At 40.2% G+C, this 21,934-nt stretch overlaps 1 protein-coding gene and 1 non-coding gene across 2 annotated transcripts; both read left to right on the top strand.

Annotated features, from left to right (window-relative positions):
* The first annotated feature begins 1,024 nt into the window (after positions 1–1,024).
* Positions 1,025–21,534, top strand: CDC23 (cell division cycle 23). The gene is made up of 16 exons (XM_086411807.1): positions 1,025–1,600; positions 1,686–1,758; positions 3,533–3,670; positions 5,049–5,091; positions 5,612–5,717; positions 5,810–5,942; positions 7,712–7,889; positions 7,973–8,070; positions 8,210–8,291; positions 17,092–17,245; positions 17,500–17,619; positions 18,214–18,289; positions 18,607–18,668; positions 20,069–20,147; positions 20,225–20,344; positions 20,546–21,534. Exons 1-16 carry the CDS (start codon positions 1,410–1,412, stop codon positions 20,714–20,716), a joined length of 1,824 nt encoding a protein of 607 aa, XP_086267933.1. The 5' UTR covers positions 1,025–1,409; the 3' UTR covers positions 20,717–21,534.
* On the top strand, positions 3,944–4,070 carry LOC147369436 (small nucleolar RNA ACA64). The gene has a single exon (XR_015168710.1). It is a non-coding gene; the product is annotated as a small nucleolar RNA ACA64 (small nucleolar RNA).
* Positions 21,535–21,934: the final 400 nt, after the last annotated feature.

Raw genomic sequence — 21,934 nt, 5'->3', positions numbered from 1 at the left:
CCCATCACTTCATGCAAATAGATGGGGAAACAATGGAAACAGTGAGGCTTTATTTTCTTGGGCTCCAAAATCACTGCAGATGGTGACTGCAGTCATGAAATTCAAAAACGCTTACTTCTTGGAAGAAAAGCTATGATCAACTCAGCTGCTGCTGCTGCTGCTAAGTCGCTTCAGTCGTGTCTTGACTCTGTGCGACCCCACAGACGGCAGCCCACCGGGCTCCTCCATCCCTGGGATTCTCCAGGCAAGAATACTGGAGTGGGTTGCCATTTCCTTCTCCAACGCATGCATGCATGCTAAGTTGCTTCAGTCTTGTCCAACTCTATGCAACCCTATGGACAGCAGCCCACCAGGCTCCTCTGTCCACAGGATTCTCTAGGCAAGAATACTGGAGTGGATTGCCATTTCCTTCTCCATGACTAACCCAGACAGCACATTAAAAAGCAGAGACATTACTTTGCCAACAAAGGTCCATCTAGTCAAAGCTATGGTTTTTCCAGTAGTCATTTATGGATGAGAGAGTTGGACTATAAAGAAAGCTGAGCACTGAAGAATTGATGCTTTTCAACTATGGTGTTGGAGAAGACTCTTGAGAGTCCCTTGGACTGCAAGGAGATCAAACCAGTTCATCCCAAAGGAAATCAGTCCTGAATATTCATTGGAAGGACTGATGCTGAAGCTGAAACTCCAATACTTTGGCCACCTGATGTGGAGAACTGAGTCACTGGAAAAGATCCTGATGCTGGGAAAGATTGAAGGCAGGGGTAGAAGGGGAGGACAGAGGATGAGATGGTTGGATGGCATCACCCACGTGAAGGTCATGAGTTTGAGCAAGCTCCAGGGAGTTGGTGGACAGGGAAATCTGGCATGCTGCAGTCCATGGGGTCGCAAGAGTTGGACACGACTGAGGGACTGAACTGAACTGAAAGAGGAAGAACTCACCTGTGGCCATACATCTTACTTCTTAAAAAAAAAAAATTCTATAGAGTATATCAGACATCCTTGCTAGACACCATACCTCACTGTCATTCAGCGACAGAGAATCTGCCCAAGAAGTACACTCTATCTTTGGTTCAATCACATCATCCTTAAGGTGCAGGGTAGGGCTCTCTCCCTTCTGCAAATTCTTGCCCTCCCATCCCTAGTTTCCAGTCCACCGTCTCTGTCCACCTTTCCATTCACTCATTCCTCTCTGCCCCGCCCAGAAATCGTGGCTTTGCCCACTGTTTCTAGTTCTAACTTTCCCGCCCCAGTAGTTCTTCGCCAATCGGAGATGTAATTGTCTCTTCCCTCCCGACCTCTTAGTGACTTTACGAGAAGGAAGGTTTCTGGTTGGTTTTTCTGTAGCAAGAGCCCGCCAATAACAGACAGACTTTTTTGGTTCAGAGGGTCAGGCAGTATTTTCGCTGATGATTGGTTGGGGTGGCCGAGACAGGAAAATGGCTGCGAGCTCCTCTATAGTGTCGGTGACCCCGACGGCTTCCTCGGTGCCGGTCCTGCCATCCAGCTGCGATTTCTCAAATTTGCGGGAAATTAAAAAGCAGCTGCTACTTATCGCGGGCCTCACCCGGGAGCGAGGCCTACTGCACAGTAGCAAGTGGTATGATGTCGGGGTCCGAGGGGACCAGGGTTGGATCCTCGGCCTTGGGGGGCTTGGGCTGATTCAGTTTGTGTGGCTGTTCCAGGTCTGCGGAGTTGGCCTTCTCCCTCCCGGCATTGCCTCTGTCTGAGCTGCAGCCGCCGCCGCCTATTACAGAGGTAACGACGTGTTCACAGCGAGTGCTCCCCAGCATCAGAGCAGATACTGGGTGCCCTGTCACCAGAGGGGAGCACACTGTTTAGCAGGGATGTTTGTAGAGGGAGTTCAAGCCATTCACAGAGTTGGATATTTTAAGCAATTTTATCTGTATGTGTTTGTTAAGCTTAGAAAGACTTGGTGCTCCAACTTAAGCTTTTGGAGGAATTAGTAAATAATGCTTGCTTAAGATTTCAGCCTTTTAGATTTTTACAGCTCAACCTCGACAGTATTCATAACGTGGAGAAGCATCGAAGGTTTTTACAACAGTGCGAAACCTATTTTGGATCCAGACGGTTCAGGGTTCAAATCTCAGCCATACTAGTGACTTTTGACAGTTTACTAATTAACCTCCTGAGCCACAGTTTCCTCATCAGTAAAATGCATATAATAGTATTTACTTTATGGGGATACTGAGAGAGTTAAATGAGATATGAATACATTTTATGTATGATCTATAGTGCATATGTTTACATAGTCTGTGTAGTCTGAAAGATTTTTGTCATAATCCATTGTTTTCCTGAAGATGCCATTTCTTGATTCCAGTCCTCCTCCAACCACACACACACACACACACACACACACACACACCCACCCACTTAAAAGCAGTAGATATTCATTAATCCAAAAGGTACAATGCATGACATATATACACTACCATGTGTAAAATATATAGCTAACAGGAAGATGCTGTATAACACAGGGAGCTCCACTCAGTACTCTGTGATAGATAGAGAGATTGTATGGGAGAGTGGGAAGGAGACTCAGAGGGAGGGGATATATGTATACTTACGGCTGATTCACTGATGTTGTACAACAGAAACTAACACAAAATTATAAAGCAATTATATTCCAATAAAAAAAAACAATCACACAAAAAATGTATAATGCAAGTGAGAGAAGTGGAAGAAGAAATAAGCAGATGATGAGTATATGTGAAAAGGGCCACCAGAATCCTAAGCTTTAATGGCCACATTTAGTACATGTTCATCCAATGAAGAAAACATGAATATAATTTTGGTTCCAGTTTTGTGCTGGCAATATTTGGGCAGGAAGGATTAAGAGAATGAAATTATTAAAGTTTTAATCAACTTATCCCTAGAATTTGAGGGAATTGTATGTTTTTACCTCAAGCATGTATCATTTAATTTTTTTACATAAAGAAATATAGCTGTGTTTTTTGCTTTTACAGTACTAATATGTCAAAACTTGAAGACCAAAAAATACAATTAATTCACAATATATTGCATTTATGTGGACATTTAAAAGTCTGGAGAAGGAAAGGAATGTCAGATATTAATACTAAATACTTTTCATGACTTTTTTACTTTTTCCTTATATTGTATGTATATTATTGGCTCCATTTTACAGATGAAGAAGTGAATACTCAGAGAAGCTAAGTAAGTTCCCTACTAACATCTTGAATCCAGGAAGTCAAGGAGTCAGAATTTAAATCTAGCTGCCTAACACTAAAGCATATGCTACTTCCCACTACATTTGTAGAAACAATACAAATTTCTGAGTGCTGGTTTAGTTTTTTAAAGTTCTTTCCCCAACTTTTTATTTTGAAAGAATGTCCTGTTACCTTATTCATAAACTAATAAATAAGTATTGGGTTTTGGGGAGGAGGAAAATAATTATTGTTTCTTACATCTTGAATTTAATAAATATGCTTCTTGGATTTGAACTTTTGTTATCCTGTTCTTAATCATTAACATAAGCTTGTCTCTTTTTTAGGAAGATGCCCAGGATATGGATGCTTATACCCTGGCCAAGGCCTACTTTGATGTTAAAGAGTATGATCGGGCAGCACATTTCCTGCATGGCTGCAATAGCAAGAAAGCCTATTTTCTGTACATGTATTCTAGATATCTGGTGAGGGTTGTTTTAAGATGTCATTCTGTTATCAGTGAAGCATCCATGTTTAGCATCCCAATAGAAAAAATTTAATCTTCAATAATTTAGCAATAGTCTACTTGGTGAATATACTTTATAAATAAATAATAATAATAAAGAAGACATCATAAGAAAAGTAAAAAGAATAATGGTATGAAAGAAAATATAAAAATATTGACAATATTCATTATTGATAAAGGCAGGGTGCAGTAGACCATCTATTTCAGGAGTAAAACTTTATATAGTTTTGGCATTGGTTGAAAATCACCTGTGGCTTTGGTTGTGGCTATGGGTAAAATTTGCTGCCCAGAGCCACTGGGAGCCTCAGCTCACCACCCACTCCTCTGTGTGGTGAGGTGAAACCCAGACCCCGACATGTGTGGACTGCTGCTCTGGGCATGTGTGCATGCTGTGTGCTCAGACGCTGTCGTGTCTGACTCTTTGCGACCCCATGAACTGTAGCCTGCTAGGCCCCTCTGTCCATGGGATTACCCAGGCAAGAATATTGCAGTGGGTTGCCATTTCCTCCTCCAGGGAATCTTCCCAACCCAGGGATTGAACTCATGTCTCCTGCTGCTCTGGGCAGATTATGTCAGTTTGAAATACTATGCCCAAATAATTCTTGAAGAAACTTCACTTGTCCAATAGAGATACTTCAGTATATGTACAGGGATATATGTACAGAACTGTTCATTGAAGTATTTTTTGTAGTAGGCCAAAAAATTAAGAACCTAAATAACCATTAGTCAAGAAATTCATTGTTAATTTTTGCCTGAAGTTTTATTATAATGTTGCGAAATGATCTACTCCAGAACTCTCTTGAGAAGTAAATTCTACTCTAAGCAAGACCCTAGGATTTCCCTGGTGGTCCGTGGCTAAGACTCCCTGTTCCCAATGCAGGGGGCCTGGGTTCGATCCCTGGTCAAGGAACCAGGTCCCTCATGCTACAACTAAGGGTTTGCATGCTGCAGCTAAAAATCCCACATGCCGCAGCTAAAAAAAGATCCTGCATGCTGCAACTAAGACCTGCTGTAGCCAAATAAATACAAAAATACTTATTTTTTTTTAAAGCATATTTTCCCTTCATTTATTTATGTATTTATCTAGTGTCAGTATGGACTCAAGGTTACCTTTTTTTTTTTTTTAATTGTTTATAATTCATTATTGTACTTTATTGTTTTGGTACTCAGATTATTCCAGATTCTCAGTGGGAGCTCCTAAATAGTTGTTTAAAATTAGTGACCAATAGTAGATTTCATTCTGGACTTGGACACTTTAGGTCAATTCAGGCTGCTAGTTTTAGAACAGGTTTCCGAATAAACTGAAAAAAGACCTACTTACTGATTTTCTCTTACAGTCTGGAGAAAAGAAGAAGGATGATGAAACAGTTGATAGCTTAGGTATGAATTTCTTTCTCTTACCTTTTGGACTAAAGCAGAAGTTGTAAATTCTAATTCCTGTAGGAGCCAGGCAGGTAATATAAACATGGGAAGTGGACTGAGGAGAGGTCTGCAAGCTGGAGAGCACAACTGACCGGTGGTCACCCAGCTGCCTCTGAGGGCTCCCTTGTGGGAATGTGGGCTTGATTTTGTCAGGGGCTTTCTTCCCTTGGCCTTACCCTGTTCCCTGCAACCTGAACCTTGGAAATTTAGATTTTTAGTTGAGGCTTCTGATATTTAAATATTGATAATTCAAAATTTTAAAAACCCATGTGGACCTAACAGAATATAACTGCAGACCAATTATCAGTTGCAGTTTCTGTAATAAAGTAAATGGACTGTGTAAGATGTCATCGGCCATTGGTGAATGTTGGCTGGAAGTTCCAGTTGTAACTTTGGTTGACACCAAAGGGAGTATCTGAGTCTATGAAATAAAAAGCAGCAGTCTACCCTTAGATCAGAAACTCTGTTTCTTTCCTAGGCCCTCTGGAGAAAGGTCAAGTGAAAAATGAGGCTCTTAGAGAATTGAGAGTGGAGCTCAGCAAAAAACACCAGGCTCGGGAACTTGATGGCTTTGGCCTTTATCTGTAAGTGTTAAGAGTAATTTGGAACTTCAGAGAGAGATTCTTCTGAGTAGAGGGGAGATGTTATTAACTTCTGTGATCGTTCCCTTTTCTAGGTATGGTGTGGTGCTTCGAAAGCTGGACTTAGTGAAAGAGGCCATCGATGTGTTTGTGGAGGCTACTCATGTTTTGCCTTTGCACTGGGGAGCCTGGCTAGAACTCTGTAACTTGATTACTGACAAAGAGATGGTAAATTTGAGATAAGCTATATGAAAAACCTTTTGCTTCAAGTCTTATGTAATTCTTTAATAAACGGGGAGGGGGAGAAAAATTTTGCTAAACCTTTCATTATAGCTACCTCTTTGCTCCCTCTCCTGTGGTCTCTTTCACTGTTGGGATTTAGGTCTTTATTTGAAAGACTAATGTCTAGGTCTTGTTTGGTAGATGCTATTGGATTTGCATCCAGTTGTGTTAGACTATCTTTTCATATTCATGCTTTCAGATTCAAGTTTTACTGTAACTTGTTTTCTAGACTAAATGCTATTATAGTTTCCTAATTCCAAAGATGCTATAGGAATAATTTCTCTTAAATCAAGAATTGTATTAAAAGCATGTTTAATGTCTCTTCTGAACTGTCATAGGACTGTTAAGATTTAGAAATTTGTTAATTAATGAAATCATGTATATGAAATGGCTTTCTAAACTGCAGTTTTATTAGTCATTGTTAGAGAACAATGTCTACAGAGTTGTCTACAGAGTTTATTTTGCTGTTCTTCAGTAGTTAATAGAAGCAACAACATACTTCCTTTTGTTGACTCTAAGGGACCAAGGGCTGGTTGATTTCCCTTAATAATGATACATGCTACTTAATTTGAGTCTGAAATCTTAATCTTGGTTTACTTCTATTCACTTATCTCTAACTGCCTACCACACTTTCATTAAGCTCTGAACTTAAAATATGTAAAACCACATTTCTCATCTTGCCTCTTCAGTTCTCTTTCTTTCTCTTAACCTGATGGACTCTCAGTTACATCACTCCTTCTCAGAAAGTACTCAGTCTTGATGCCTCAAAGTCATATTTTGTCTCTTCCCTTTTTCTCATCTCCCTTTATCTAGTCAGTCACCAAACATTGCCATGGTTTCCTTCTTGTCTGCATCTCTTTCTCTTGGTTCCCTTTGCCATCTTGGTTATCATCTCAAAACTAGATTACTTAAAAGTAATAAATACTTTCTATCTAGCTTTCCTATTTTTGTACTTCCCATTTCCAAGCTATCTTACATACTGTTTCCAAACTTATTCTTAAGGCACTCATGTCATCATGTCATTCTCTTAACAAAGATTGCAGTGTTTTCACATTGCATCCCATTTCTGGTTGTAGCATAGCACCCACTCTTAGTTCAGTCTTTTTTTTTCCTACAGCTTCCCAACACATAGCCTCCCCTCAAACTGAACTAGTTGTCTCATCCTGTTTACCTACACTCATGACTTTTTCCTCTGTTGTTACCCTTACCTAGAATGTTGTCTTTTTTCTCTTCCTCTCCCCTTTTCTATTCAGTTTTTACCCATCCTCCAAGACTCACCTCAAATCCTATCTTTCTGAAGCTAGACCATTCTTCTCTATTCCCGCTATTATGTTTGTGAGTCCTATTCACTTAATTGAACAGCATCTCAGGTGGTGCTAGTGCTAAGGAACCTGCCTATCAGTGCAGGAGACATAAGAGATGCAGGTTTCATCCCTGGGTTGGGAAGATCCCCTGGAGGAGGAAATGGCAGCCCACTCCAGTTTTCTTGCCTGGAGAATCCCCTGGACAAAGGAGCCTGGTAGGCTGCAAACCATAGGGTTGCAGACTTCAACTTGACTGAAGTGACTGAATACACACACACACCTGTTCATTATTAGGTGCTCTAATAAAATTTAGGTGATAAATTCTTTTAGAAAATAAAGATAGTTCCTTGATGTTCATTTGGGAGAGAGGTCAAAGTATATTAAGTATTTCCCTCTCTCTCCTGCTGCCAGCTGAAGTTCCTGTCTTTGCCAGACACCTGGATGAAAGAGTTTTTTCTGGCCCATATATACACAGAGTTGCAGTTGATAGAGGAGGCCCTGCAAAAATATCAGAATCTCATTGATGTGGGCTTCTCTAAGAGCTCATATATTGTTTCCCAAATTGCAGTTGCCTATCACAATATCAGAGGTGAGTGAATAAGGATAACAAAGTACCATCAAATCCTGAAGGTAGCACTGTATTGTTTTCTGAACTCTGTCTTATTTCTGCAGATATTGACAAAGCCCTCTCTATTTTTAATGAGCTAAGGAAACAAGACCCTTACAGGATTGAAAATATGGATACGTTCTCCAACCTTCTTTATGTCAGGGTGAGCTGCTTCCTTTGCTTGGACTTGATTAAGCTCTTGTGCTTTGAATCTCCTGGGTTGGATTGTCACCTCATAGCATTAGATACAAGAAAAATAAGGGTTTCTTTTTCATGCTTAGATCATCTTTCTTTTCTTTCAGAGCATGAAATCTGAGTTGAGTTATCTGGCTCACAACCTCTGTGAGATTGATAAATATCGTGTAGAAACATGCTGTGTAATTGGTAAGAGTCATTTTTTTCTTTCAAGATTTATCTTTATTGTAAGTAATCCAAATAACAACAATATAAAGTGTCAAAAAAAAGGAGGGGGGGCAGTTCTCTGGCAGTCCAATGATTAAGACTCTGAGATTCCACTGCAGGGGGCATGGATTCAACCTCTGGTCAAAGAACTGGGATCCTGCCAAAAATAAAAGTGTTAAAGGTAATAAAATTATATACAGTAGGATGTCAAGGATCACTGTAATCCCACTCCCAAGACTGTTTGGTGGATACAACTCCAGAATGTTTTTCTGTGTAAATAGTAAAAATGGTATATATGCAGGTATGGTTATTTACAAAAATTGTGTCATTATATACACTGCTTTGTAATGTCCTTTTTTTTTTTAACCTAAAATATATCTTTTTCCATCTTTTCATGGTATTACATCTAGAGTTGTATTATTTATGATGGCTATGTAGTATTTTATTATATAGATGTGCCTTTTTAAAATTTAATTGATTTTCTATTGTATAAGTTGTGGCTAGTGTTTCTCTTCAAGAAAGTTAGAGATACCAAGGGAGCATTTTATGCAAAGATGGGCACAATAAAAGACAGAAGCGGTATGGACCTAACAGAAGCAGAAGCTATTAAGAAGAGGAAGCAAGAATACACAGAAGAACTATACAAAAGAGATCTTCACAACCCAGTAATCACGATGGTGTGATCACTCACCTAGAGCCATACATCCTGGAATGTGAGATCAAGTGGGCCTTACTTGAAGCATCACTATGAATAAAGCTAGTGGAGGTGATGGAATTCCAGTTGAGCTATTTCAAATCCTAAAAGATGATGCTGTGAAAGTACTGTACTCAATAGGCCAGCAAATTTGGAAAAGTCAGCGGTGGCCACAGGACTTTAAAAGGTCAGTTTTCATTCCAGTCCCAAAGAAATGCAGTGCCATAATATGTTCAAACTACCACACAGTTGCACTCATCTCACATGCTAGCAAAGTAATGCTGAAAATTCTCCAAGTGAGGTGTCAACAGTATGTGAACCAGGAACTTCCAGATGTTCAAGCTGGATTTAAAAAAGGCAGAGGAACCAGAGATCAAATGTCCAACATCTGTTGGATCATAGAAAAAACAAGGGAATTCCAGAAAAGCATCTACTTCTGCTTTATTGACTATGCCAAAGCCTTTGACTGTGTGGATCACAACAAACTGGAAAATTCTTCAAGAGATGGGAATACCAGACCACTTTAACTGCCTCCAGAGAAATCTGTACGGAGGTCAAGAAGCAACAGTTAGAACCAGACGTGGAATGACAGACTGGTTCCAAATTGGGAAAGGGGTATGTCAAAGCTGTATATTGTCACCCTGCTTATTCAGCTTTTATGGAGGGTACATCATGTGAAATGCCGGGCTGGATGAAGCACAAGCTGGAGTCAAGATTGCTGGGGAAAATATCAATAACCTCAGATATGCAGATGACACCACCCTTATGGCAGAAAGCAAAGAGGAACTAAAGAGCCTTTTGATGAAAGTGAAAGAGGAGAGTGAAACAGCTGGCTTAAAACTCAACATTCCAAAAACTAAGATCATGGCATCCGGTCCCATCACTTGTGGCAAATAGATGGGGAAACAGTGGAAACAGTGGCTGACTTTATTTTTCTGGGCTCCAGAATCACTGCAGATGGTGATTGCAGCCGTGAAATTAAAAGACACTTTCTCCTTGGAAGGAAAATTATGAGCAACCTAGACAGCATATTAAAAAGCAGAGACATTACTTTGCCAACAAAGGTCCGTCTAGTCAAGGCTATGGTTTTTCCAGTGGCCATGTATGGATGTGAGAGTTGGACTATAAAGAAAACTGAGTGCAGAAGAATTGATGCTTTTGAACTGTGGTGTTGGAGAAGACTCTTGAGAGTCCCTTGGACTGCAAGGAGATCCAACCATACCATCCTAAAGGAGATCAGTCCTGGGTGTTCATTGGAAGGACTGATGTTGAAGCTGAAACTCCAATACTTTGGCCACCCGATGCAAAGATCTGACTCATTTGAAAAGACCCTGATGCTGGGAAAGATTGAGGGCAGGAGGAGAAGGGGACGACAAAGGATGAGATGGTTGGATGGCATCACTGACTCAGTGGACATGGGTTTGGGTGCACCCTGGGAGTTGGTGATGGACAGGGAGGCCTGGCGTGCTGCAGTTCATGGGGTTGCAAAGAGTCGGACATGACTGAGCAACTAAACTGGACTGAACTGGACTACAAGCAGATCAAACCAGTCAAGGAAATCAGTCCTGAATATTTATTGGAAGGACTGATGCTGAAGCCGAAGCTCCAATACCTTGGCCACCTGATGTGAAGAACTGACTCACTGAAAAATACCCTGATGCTGGCAAAGATTGAAGGCAGGAGAAGGGGATGACAGAGGATGAGATGGTTGGATGACATTACCAACTAGATGGACATGAGTTTGAGCGAGCTCTGGGAGTTGGTGATGGACAGGGAAGTCTGGCACCCTACAGTCCATGGGGTCGCAAAGATTCAGACACAACTGAGCGACTGAACTGACTGTTTGTTAATATACAAAAATTACTTTAGGAAACATCTTTGTATGTACGCATTTATTTTTGTTTGTTTATGCAACTATTTCTTTTTCAATTTTAATTTTTACTTACTTACTTTTGTTACACTGGGTCTTTGTTGCTCTTCATGGACTTTGTCTAGTTGTGGCGAGCAGCGGCTACTCTTTGTGGTGCACAGGCTTCTCATTGCGGTGGCTTCTCTTGTGAAACACAGGCTCTAGGTGCACGGGCTTTAGTGGTTGTAGCACATGAGTTCAGCGCTTATGGCTCACTGGCTTTAGAGCACAGGCTCAATAGTTGTGGCACATGGGCTTAGTTGCTCCTCGGCATGTGGGATCTTCCTAGATCAGGGTTTGAACCCGTTTCCCCTCCACTGGTAGGCAGATTCTTATCCATCGTAGTACCACGGAAGTCTTTTATGCAACTCTTTCTGTGTAATAAGTTCCTTGCAGCGAAATGCTGGATCAAAAGGGTGTGCATTTTAAACTTACTAATATTACTAAAATGTTTGTAAGAATTTCCAATTCTATGAAAAAAAAATAAGATTACCTCTTTTTTCTATACAAGGGTGTCTCAAGCTTGGCTCTGTTGACAGTTTTGGTTTTAATTTCTTTTTCGGGAGGCTGTCTTGTACACTGAGGCTTCCCCAGTGGCTCAGTGGTAAAGAATCCACCTGCCAATGCAAGAGCCTTGGGAGATACAGGTTCATTTCCTGGGTTGGGAACGTCCCTTGGGGAAAGAAATGGCAACCCATTCCAGTATTCTTGCCAGGATAGTTCCATGGACAGAGGAGCCTGGCAGGTTACAGTCCATGGGGTCGCAAAGAGTCGAACACGACTGAACGACTGAGCACACATGCATGTCCTGTACACTGCAGGATGTTAGCAGTATACCCAGCTTCTAACCACTCAATGTCAGTAACCTCCTTCTGCCAGGTGGGACAACCAAAAATGTTCGCAGGTGAAGCCAAATAACGTTTTGGGGTCAGAATCATCCTCCATTGAGAAGTGTGGTCCCATGTATTTGGTCACCCTAGGGTAGCGTGATAATCAGTTGACACAAATAGATGAATGGCCCCTCTTGGATAAAAGTAACTTTGGTTGTTTGTGATTGAAAGCCTAAGTTTCCTGGAGATGAAAGACCTTGTTCCTGGATCTTTGGTGACATTGTTGTTAATAAAGTGATAGAATTTCAGGTCAGTCATTCAGTAAATATTTCCAGACCTTGAAGAAGTTGTAGTCCAGTATGGGAAAGAAACATTAAAAAAAAAAAATCCTAGACCTGGGTTTGATCCATAGGTTGGGAAGTTCCTCTGGAGAAGGGAATGGCAACCCACTCCAGTATTCTTGCCTGGAATCCCATGGATAGTGGAGCCTGGTAGGCTACAGTCTGTGGGGTCGCAGAGTTGCACACAACTGAGCAACTAATAATAAAACGACAATGGAAACATAGGTAAGAGGAACAGATGATCTTTTCAATGTCAGAGCATTATGAGTGAAGCATAAAGTCCATTAAAGTGAGGATGGAATTCCAGTTTATTCAGAAAACATTCTTTCAACATATTCTGAATACCAGGTACTGTAAAATGTGTTGCAGTACATACCCCATTACCTACTAAGGAAGACCAGTAAGAAACAATGATGTAGTGGGTTGAGTGTTATGATTGAAGTAAGCATAGGATACAAAGAGAGTACATAGGACAGAGAGCTAGCTAATCCAGTCTAATCTTAAGGAAGGCATCTTGAGAAGGTGAGATCTGAAGGAGAGTTGACTAAGGGAGAAGATGGATTGACTTGGGAGGGGTATTGCAGTGCAGAGAAGTGTGAAACAGGCAGTGATCCTGAAGCACTGTGTGGGAGGAGGGGATGTACAAAAGGGGCCGGATCTTGAAGAGCCTTTTATGCTTTGCCAAAAGTTTGGATTTTATTCTTAAGGCAGGAGAAGTCTTCTGATGGATTTTAGACCAGACAGTGATAAACTTTTTCAGATTTTCATTTTCAAATGATAACTGGAGACTGGGCTGGGAAGATTAGCAAAAGGGCAAGACTAGATGCAGGAAGACCAACAAGGAGGCTTTTGCAATAAACCAGTCTAGAGATGAGCCCAAGCTGAGGTATTGGCAGGAGGAATGAAGAGAGGTGATTAGACTTAGAAGATGTTTAGGAAGTAGAACAAATAGAAATTGATGAATGGGTAACTAGATTTACAACAGTGTCCTTTACCTGAAGAAAGGAAATATAAGTAGGGGAGATACTGTTCTTTTTTAGCCTACTAACTTAAAACCAGTTAAAATCAAAGGAGACATACATACAAAGAGTAATGCTTTAGGAGTTTCTGGGGTTTTATTTATTTATTGTTTGGCCGTGCCACACAGTTTATGGGATCTTAGTCCCCCTAGTAGAGAAGGCATTGGTGACCCACTCCAGTGCTCTTGCCTGGAAAATCCCATGGATGGAGGAGCCTGGTAGGCTGCAGTCCATGGGGTCGCTAAGAGTCGGACATGACTGAGCAAGTTCACTTTCACTTTTCACTTTCATGCATTGGAGAAGGAAATGGTAGCCCACTCCAGTGTTCTTGCCTGGAGAATCCCGGGGATGGAGGAGCCTGAAGGGCTGCCATCTCTGGGGTCGCACAGAGTTGGACACGACTGAAGCAACTTAGCAGCAGCAGCAGCAGCAGCAGCAGCAGTTCCCCTAGCAGGGTTTAAAGCCAGGCCTTTGGCAGTGAGAGCAAGGAGTCCTAACCACTGGACTACCAGCGAATTCCCATCTGTTTTTGAAAATAATTGATTAGTAAACTTTTAAAATTTATTTTTATTTTTGGTAAACTTCTTAATGAACTGTTTTTGTTTTCTCTTCAGTATGTTTATGCATGCGTATACACTCAGTTGTGTCTGACTCTTCGCAAACCCTTGAACTGTGGCCCACCAGGCCCCTTCGTCCATTGCATTCTCTCAGCAAGAATACTGGAGTGGGTTGCCATTTCCTCCTCCAGGGAATCTTCCTGACCCAGGGATCAAACTGGCATCTCCAGCATTGCAGATAGATGCTTTACTGCTGAGCCATCCTGTCCTTTGCCCCCAGTATATCTGTAATGCCTAACAAAGTTCCTAACATATGGTCAATAAATGTTTGTTGAATTCAGCTCACCTATTTTAAGAATAAGGAACGTTAGATAAGATAAAAAGTATATTTCAGCTTCCATATTATAGCCAATTCAGAGGAATTGAAAGGAGTAAAAAGGGTGGAGAGAGAAGAAACTTGAGGACCTGAAAGAGAATGAAACAGTAGAGTGATGAATAGAGTGATGGCAAGAAACCCCCACTTATTTCTTGCTTCTGATTTTATGTCTTGATGTGAGTGGAATGCTTCCTTTTGCATCTTTTCTGGAGTTCTAGTCTCTGAAGGCAGCTTTACACACACAAATATATATATATAATGAGTGTATATATATATATATCTATTACTGTGTAGCATGGTGAAGATTTGGACTCTGGAACCAAACTGCCCAAGTTTAACTCTTGGTTTTGCTATTCACTAGCTGTATGACAGTGGATTTAAATTCTCCTCATCCATAAAGGGATTTATCAATAGAACTTTTTCTTATGTGTTTGTTTTAAGGATTAAGTAAATTAATACATACAAAGCACTTATAACAATGTTAGGTTGCCCAGCACATTGTAATTATACAATACATTGTAGCTGTTGCAACTGGTCAGAAAAGCTCATCTGCTTAATCTTTGCACAGAACTTGCCTATTCTGACTTACTTAGCATCTCTTTTGTCATCCTGACTCCTTTAGTAGCTAAAGCTGATACTCCTGCTACCACTGCTTCACTTCTGTTCTATTACAGAAGTTAACCCTTGGACAGTCTGCTTAAAGTTTGGTTATTTTTCTGTATCTGGTTCTGAGTCAGTGACAGAAGCAAAGCTATCTTTATGTACATAAAGACCTCCCATCTTTTTTCCCAGATGAATATCAACTTATGTTGATATTCATATCATATCAATATATGATCTTATGTAATACAGACAGTTGTTATAAATGATTTCTCCTGAATCAAACTGACAGCTGTATCTAGACAAATTTTTTAAAAAAAGACAAACACATATATAGAAATAGTATTACTTGTTTTTTTACCAGAGTGGAATCATAAAGTTTCTCGCAATTTGTTTTTTCCATTTGACAGTTTATCATGATCTCTGTAAGTTAGTATATGTATATATCTAAATCCACCCTTTTATTTAGTTTATGCACATACAGTTTTTACATAAAGGAGGTGTTTTTTTTCCCCCTCACTGCACCCTTCATCCTTTAAAATACTTGTGTTAGCATGTTCCGGTACCACATAAAAAATATACATACACATATGCGGGGTTTGGGCTTCCCTGGTGGCTCAGTGGTAAAGAATCCTCCCGCCAGTGCTGGAGAGGCAGGTTCAATCCCTGTGTGAGGAAGATCCCCTGGAAAAGGAAACGACAATCCACTCCAGTATTCTTGCCTGGGAAATCCCATGGATAGGGGAGCCTGGTGGGCTACAGTCCCTGGGGTCATAAAAGAGTCGAACATGACTTGTTGACTAAACAACAACGATGCAGGGTTTAATGGGCTGTTTGCTTACAAAAATAGGATCATACTGTACCCATTTCTCTGCATTTTACTTTTCTCATTCAACAATATCTCCTGAGAAATCATTCAGAAGTCTTGGTATGTCTCTAATTTTTTTCTTCTTTTTAAAATAATTGAGGTATAGTTGATTTACAATATTATATTGGTTTCAGATATACAACATAGCGATTCTGTACAGATGATCATATAATTTTTATTTTTCATTTTTTTTAATGAAAATTGATATCACATTGATTAATTTGCAGGTATTGAACCATCCATGTATCCCTGGGATGAATCCCACTTGATCATGATGTATGATCCTTTTAATGTATTATTGAATTCAGTTTGCAAATACTTTGAGGACTTTTTCGTCTATGATCATTAGTGATATTGGCTTGTAATTTTCTTGTTTTTGAGATATCTTTGGTTTTGGTATCAAGGTGATGCTGGCTTTGTGAATGAGTTTGGAAATATTCCTTCCTCTAATTTTTGGGAATAATATGAAGAAAAATAATTGTTAGCTCTTTTCTAAATATTTGATAAAATTCATCTGTGAAGCCATCTGGTCCCAGACTTTTGTATGTTGGGAGTTTTTTTATTACTGATTCAGTTTTATTACTGGTAATTGGTCTGTTTATATTTTCTATTCCTGTTTTAATTTTTGGAGATTATATATTTCTAGGAATGTGTCCATTTCTTCTAGGCTGTCCATTTTATTGGTATATATTAAAGATAGCTTTATTAAGGGATAATTTGTATACCATAAAATTTACCCATTTTAAGTTTACAGTTCATTGAGTTTTTTGCTAACTTATTAAGTTGTGTAACCATAATCATAATCCAGTTTAGAAAATTCTATCATAACCCAAAATTCTCTTGAGTCTATTTTAAGTCAGTCCTACTCCCATCCCCAGGAGATCTGCCTTTTGAGTGTGCAGTTTTGCCCTTTCTAGAAATTTTAAATGGAATCTTGGAATATTTAGTCTTATTATGTGGCTTTTTTCACAGAGCTGTTTTTTGAGGTTTGTCCATGTTGCAGCATATGTCAGTAGTTCTTTTCTTTTTACTGCCGAGAAGTATTTCATTGTCTGGATATATACCACATTTCATTTTTGCATTTACTAGTTGAGACAAGTCAGATAATCTTTATTCCCTTTCTTCAAATACATTTTTTTAACAGAATCCTAAAATCTTTCATATACTCTTTTTAAGACCAGTGATAATAGAACTTCCTTGATTCTTGTGGAAGAGAGGAGTTCAGAGTTCTACATTTTTAACCTTTCAGGTACTTCCTTAGGGACCTTGGAAGATAGTTGGAAAACTACCAATCTGAAGCATACTCTAGGAATATCTTACCCTTTATTAAGAAAATATATGTATAATGCTAATATCCAGAGGAAATACAATGAAGAAAACTTTTGTGGTGTTAGGAAACACTTTTTTTTAAAAAAAAAAAACAGAATGTGTGATATTTTCCAAGGAAATGATGATATTGCCTATACAATTTGGCTTTTCTGCAAGGACTTTGGGGGAATGAGTTCTTGCCTACCCTGTAAAATGCTGCCTATTTTAGTGACTTATTTTAATCTTTCTAGTTGTTCACATATTTTTTTTTTCCAATCAGGCAATTATTATAGTTTGCGTTCTCAACATGAGAAAGCAGCCTTGTATTTCCAGAGAGCCTTGAAATTGAATCCTCGGTATCTTGGGGCCTGGACGCTAATGGGACATGAGTACATGGAAATGAAGAATACGTCTGCTGCTATTCAGGCTTATAGGTGAGGTTTTAGTTGGAGGGTGAGGTGGAGCAGATTGTTGTGATTTTAGGAACCTCTGGGAAGATCACCTGGAGAAAGAAATGGCTTCCCACTCTAGTTTTCTTGCCCACGGATAGAGGAGCCTGACAGGCTACAGTCCGTGGGGTCCAAAGAGAGTCGGACACAACTGAGCAACTGACACTTTGACTTTATTGAGTCTGCAAGTCACTAACTTTGATTCTGCCTCCTTACCAGTTTTCTCTTCCATTTCTTAGGCATGCTATTGAGGTCAATAAGCGGGACTACAGAGCCTGGTATGGCCTTGGGCAGACCTATGAAATCCTTAAGATGCCGTTTTATTGCCTTTATTATTATAGACGGGCCCACCAGCTTCGGTAAGTCTGACCGCCGCCTGATGATATGTTTGTTGTGGGGAGGGCTGACACTTTTCTTTCTCTTTGATAGCTACTAAAGAATCACAGTGAATGGTTTTGACTTTTGGAGACCTAAGTTTAAACATGCCATATGTTGTTTGGTCATTTTTATGTAGTGTATTCTACTAATATGTTAATAGCATAACTGTGGGGACTTCCCTGGTGGTCTGGTAGTCAAGAATCCGCTTTGTAATGCAGGGGATGTGGGTTTGATCTGTGGTTGGAGAACTAAGATCCCACATGCTGTGGAGCAACTAAGCCCAAGCGCCACAACCACTGAGCCTGTGCATCACAACTTGAGTCCCTGCACTGCCACGAGAGATCCTGCATGATGTAACAAAGACCCCCCATGCCGCAACTAAGACCCAAGGCAGCCAAATTAATTAATTAATTTAAAAAGTAGTATAATTGTGCACATAAAATAATATACGAAGTATTGGATTAAAGCCCATTCCTTTCATGGGTTTGAAACAGTTGTGGTGGTGGTTCCTCAAGGGAGGACTTCAGTTATCTTTAAAGTCTTTGCTCAGGTTTCGTATTTTTCGTTCCTCACAGGCCCAATGATTCTCGGATGCTGGTTGCTTTAGGAGAATGTTATGAGAAACTTAATCAACTAGTGGAAGCCAAAAAGGTACCTGAAATTGGGTTCTGGAGAATCTATGTGGAAACCTAATGTTTGGATGAGGGGTTGAGCTATTGGTGCTTAATTTTCCTTCATTTGTATCTGTCTACATAGGGAAGTCTGAATATTTATAGGCTCATAGTGTGTATAAAGCAAAGCAGGGCTGACATAGTGGGAATGTTAATATGTAGCCTGGGCCTCAGATCTAGTAAAAATGCTTTGTATTCTCTAAATCTGAACTTCTGGGAGGATTGCAGGACCTGCGTGAATCATGGCACATGGGGCAATGGTTGAAGTGACTAGTTTATTTCTTTCTTTATTGACAGTGCTATTGGAGAGCTTATGCCGTGGGAGATGTGGAAAAGATGGCTCTGGTAAAACTGGCAAAGTGAGTGAAAGAGTGAAATGTTAGTTATATTTCTGTTGGCTTCTCTGGTAGGTGGATCCTGCATGTTCTAGAGCCTCTTATCCATCATCTACATGAATGAGGGGATGTTCAGTTCAGTTGCTCAGTCGTGTCCAAATCTTTGTGACCCCATGGACTGCAGCACGCTGGGCCTCCCTGTCCATCACCAACTCCCAGAGTTTCCTCAAACTCATGTCCATCGAGTCAGTGATGCCATCCAACCATCTCATCCTCTGTCGTCCCCTTCTCCTCCCACCTTTAATCTTTCCAGCATGAGGGTCTTTTCAAATGTGTCAGTTCTTCGCATCAGGTGGCCAAAGTGTTGGAGTTTCAGCTTCAGCATCAGTTCTTCCAATAAAAATTCAGGACTGATTTCCTTTAGGATTGACTGACTGGTTGGATCTCCTTGCTGTCCAAGGGACTCTCTCAAGAGTCTTCTCCAACACCACAGTTCAAAAGCATTAATTCTTTGGCACTCAGCTTTCTTTATGGTCCAACTCTCACATCCATACATGACTGCTGGGAAAACCGTAGCTCTGACTAGACTTTGTTGGCAAAGTAATGTCTCTGCTTTTTAATATGCTGTCTAGGTTGGTCATAACTTTTCTTCCAAGGAGCAAGTGTCTTTTAATTTCATGGCTGCAGTCACCATCTGCAGTGATTTTTGAGCCCCCCAAAATAAAATCTGTCACTGTTTCCACTGTTTCCCCATCTATTTGCCATGAAGTGATGGGACCAGATGCCATGATCTTAGTTTTCTGAATGTTGAGTTTTAAGCCAAACTCAGGGATGTAGTACAGTGTATGAATACTGATCTGGAAACTTAGTCATCTTGACTCAAGAGAATGCTAGTACTTTTTGAAGGGGAATTGTTTTCCCATTTGGAAAATTCAAGAACTAATTGAAAGAAATGGAATTTTATGTGAGAGCAGTCTAGAGAAACTCATTTAGGTATCAGTCTCCTCTTCAGCCCCAGAAAAATACAGAATAACTCAGAAATGATAGGGCAAGAGGTTCTTAAATGCAGTTTCATTCCTACCAGTTACTTTCTGGATTCTTACAAAAAATCTGAATTGCTTGGTATCTTTTTGACCTTACTCAGGGTATTACCAGGCAATTTTTGCAATGGTTTGTTATCCAGCTTAAGTATTTACTAACTTTCCCTCCATCACCAGAAGCAGAATGATTTGGAGCTTTGATGAAGTAACCATCACTTCTGGGCACTAATATTATTCTGGGTCCCACTGTGTCATTTATGTCAAAATTTGTACTTGTCTATATATTGTCATTTTTTGATGTTACTTGTGTGCTTTTACTTTTTTTTTTTATCTCTAGCTTGCTTTGCAATATGATTTGTACCTAAAGACTGATTTCTTTTGTAGGCTTCATGAACAGTTGACTGAGTCAGAACAGGCAGCCCAGTGTTACATCAAGTATATCCAAGATATCTATTCATGTGGGGTATGTGTCATTAGCATGAGAATTGGGTTTCTGATCTTATTCTTATCACCTCAGTCATTCCTGCTTTCCTTATCTAGGAAATAGTGGAACACTTGGAGGAGAGCACTGCTTTCCGCTATCTGGCCCAGTACTATTTTAAGTGCAAGCTGTGGGATGAAGCTTCAGCTTGTGCTCAGAAGTGTTGTGCATTCAATGATGTAAGTATCAGTACTTTAGTGAAAGACTTGGATTTTAAGTTTGAGGACATGACTTTACTGTGATCTGGGGGTAGAAGGTGGTTAAAAGGGTGAGTGGAGAGGTTACCTTGTTCTGAGGAACTTTATAAGTCAGTATTTTAGAACCTGGTTTTGAGAATAACTTTGGATATATTTTGATACATTTGCTTGACCTTGTTTCAGACCCGGGAAGAAGGTAAGGCCTTGCTCAGGCAAATCCTACAGCTTCGGAACCAAGGCGAGACTCCCTCCACTGAGATACCTGCTCCCTTTTTCCTCCCTGCCTCACTGTCTGCTAACAACACTCCCACACGCAGAGTTTCTCCACTCAACCTGTCTTCAGTCACGCCATAGTTGGCTGCTTTCAAACCAGAACATTGCCAGACCCATATTAAGCCTTATCTCCATGTAAAGAACAGCCACGTCTATTTTTCCAAGGACCTTATTTCTTTTTGTTTTACAACTCCTTGGGGACAGCTTATAGAATCACCTTCAGAGTAGACTGACAGAAGGAACAGTAGACTGGCAGGAACAGATACTGTCTTTTGCCAGTTTGAAGCACTTCTATCTCCCTTCTGTTTAGAGTGGCTACAGATCTTGGCCTTTTTCCCAGGTCTTTTGGCACCCCCACAAAACATCCCTTTAACAGCACTTTAGCACAGGCAAGTCTACAGAAACAAAATTTAAATGCTGCTGGGAGTGGGAGATTTCTTTAGAAAGGCAAGGAAGAAAGCCTGCCACTTTACCCTCTGCTGACAATAGGGCACTGGATACCCTAGGAAGGTCAGGGCATTGGATAGATAGACATGACTCATCATTCTTTGATGTGCTGAGCATGACTACTTTGATATCAGAGATTAGTTTTAAATGGATTCTAGCTGTACTTTTGTTCTCACTAGGAAGACATTCTTCCAAAACATGATTTTGGGGTGTCTCCTAGAAACTTTCAAATTGGAAGTAACAAGTAGAGTTGAACAAAGGGGCAAAAGGACTCACTGAGTGTGGAACTGATGGCCCCTACTAAGGGGAAACATGTCTAGAGTTAGTTAGCTATACCCCTACTAAAGCAGAGCAAGGAGACAGGATTACAGAGTTTCACAGATATTTGGGTGTGTAACTTTTGTGACTATACAGATAAGAATAAACTCTTTGAGTCGGTCTGTTTTAATAAATATTTTTGACGTAATTGTTTGTGTCTCTCCCCCCCCCCGCCCCATCTCTAGCAGAATGATTTTTTCTAACCTTCACCTGTTAGACAAGGTAAAAGTAATCATTTTTGCTGTATTCTTGGAGAGTTTCTGGCCTGTGCATGTGTGTCCGTAGGAGGTAATATGCTGTGATTATGTCTGCTGTGATTGGTTTGTACAGTGGATACTATGGGTTATTCTGAGCTCAGGGCCCAGCCTTCCTTGATTCTTTTTCCAGAACAAGTCTGTTACCCATTCATCTCCTAACATATGACACTTCACTTTTTATTAAGGAAGGTTTAGAATATCTAGTATCTCTTGAATTCATTTCTTACTAAGATTTCTTGGGTTAGCTGTACACCAGTTGCTGGTCTCTACTGCCATT

Source organism: Bos grunniens, chromosome 7 (assembly GCF_055505025.1).
Source record: "Bos grunniens cultivar Pamir isolate PY7600 chromosome 7, Bosgru_T2T1.0, whole genome shotgun sequence".
Lineage (NCBI taxonomy): Eukaryota > Metazoa > Chordata > Mammalia > Artiodactyla > Bovidae > Bos > Bos grunniens.
The sequence above is the reverse complement of the archived record's forward strand: the minus strand, read 5'-3'. Positions and strand labels throughout refer to the sequence as shown.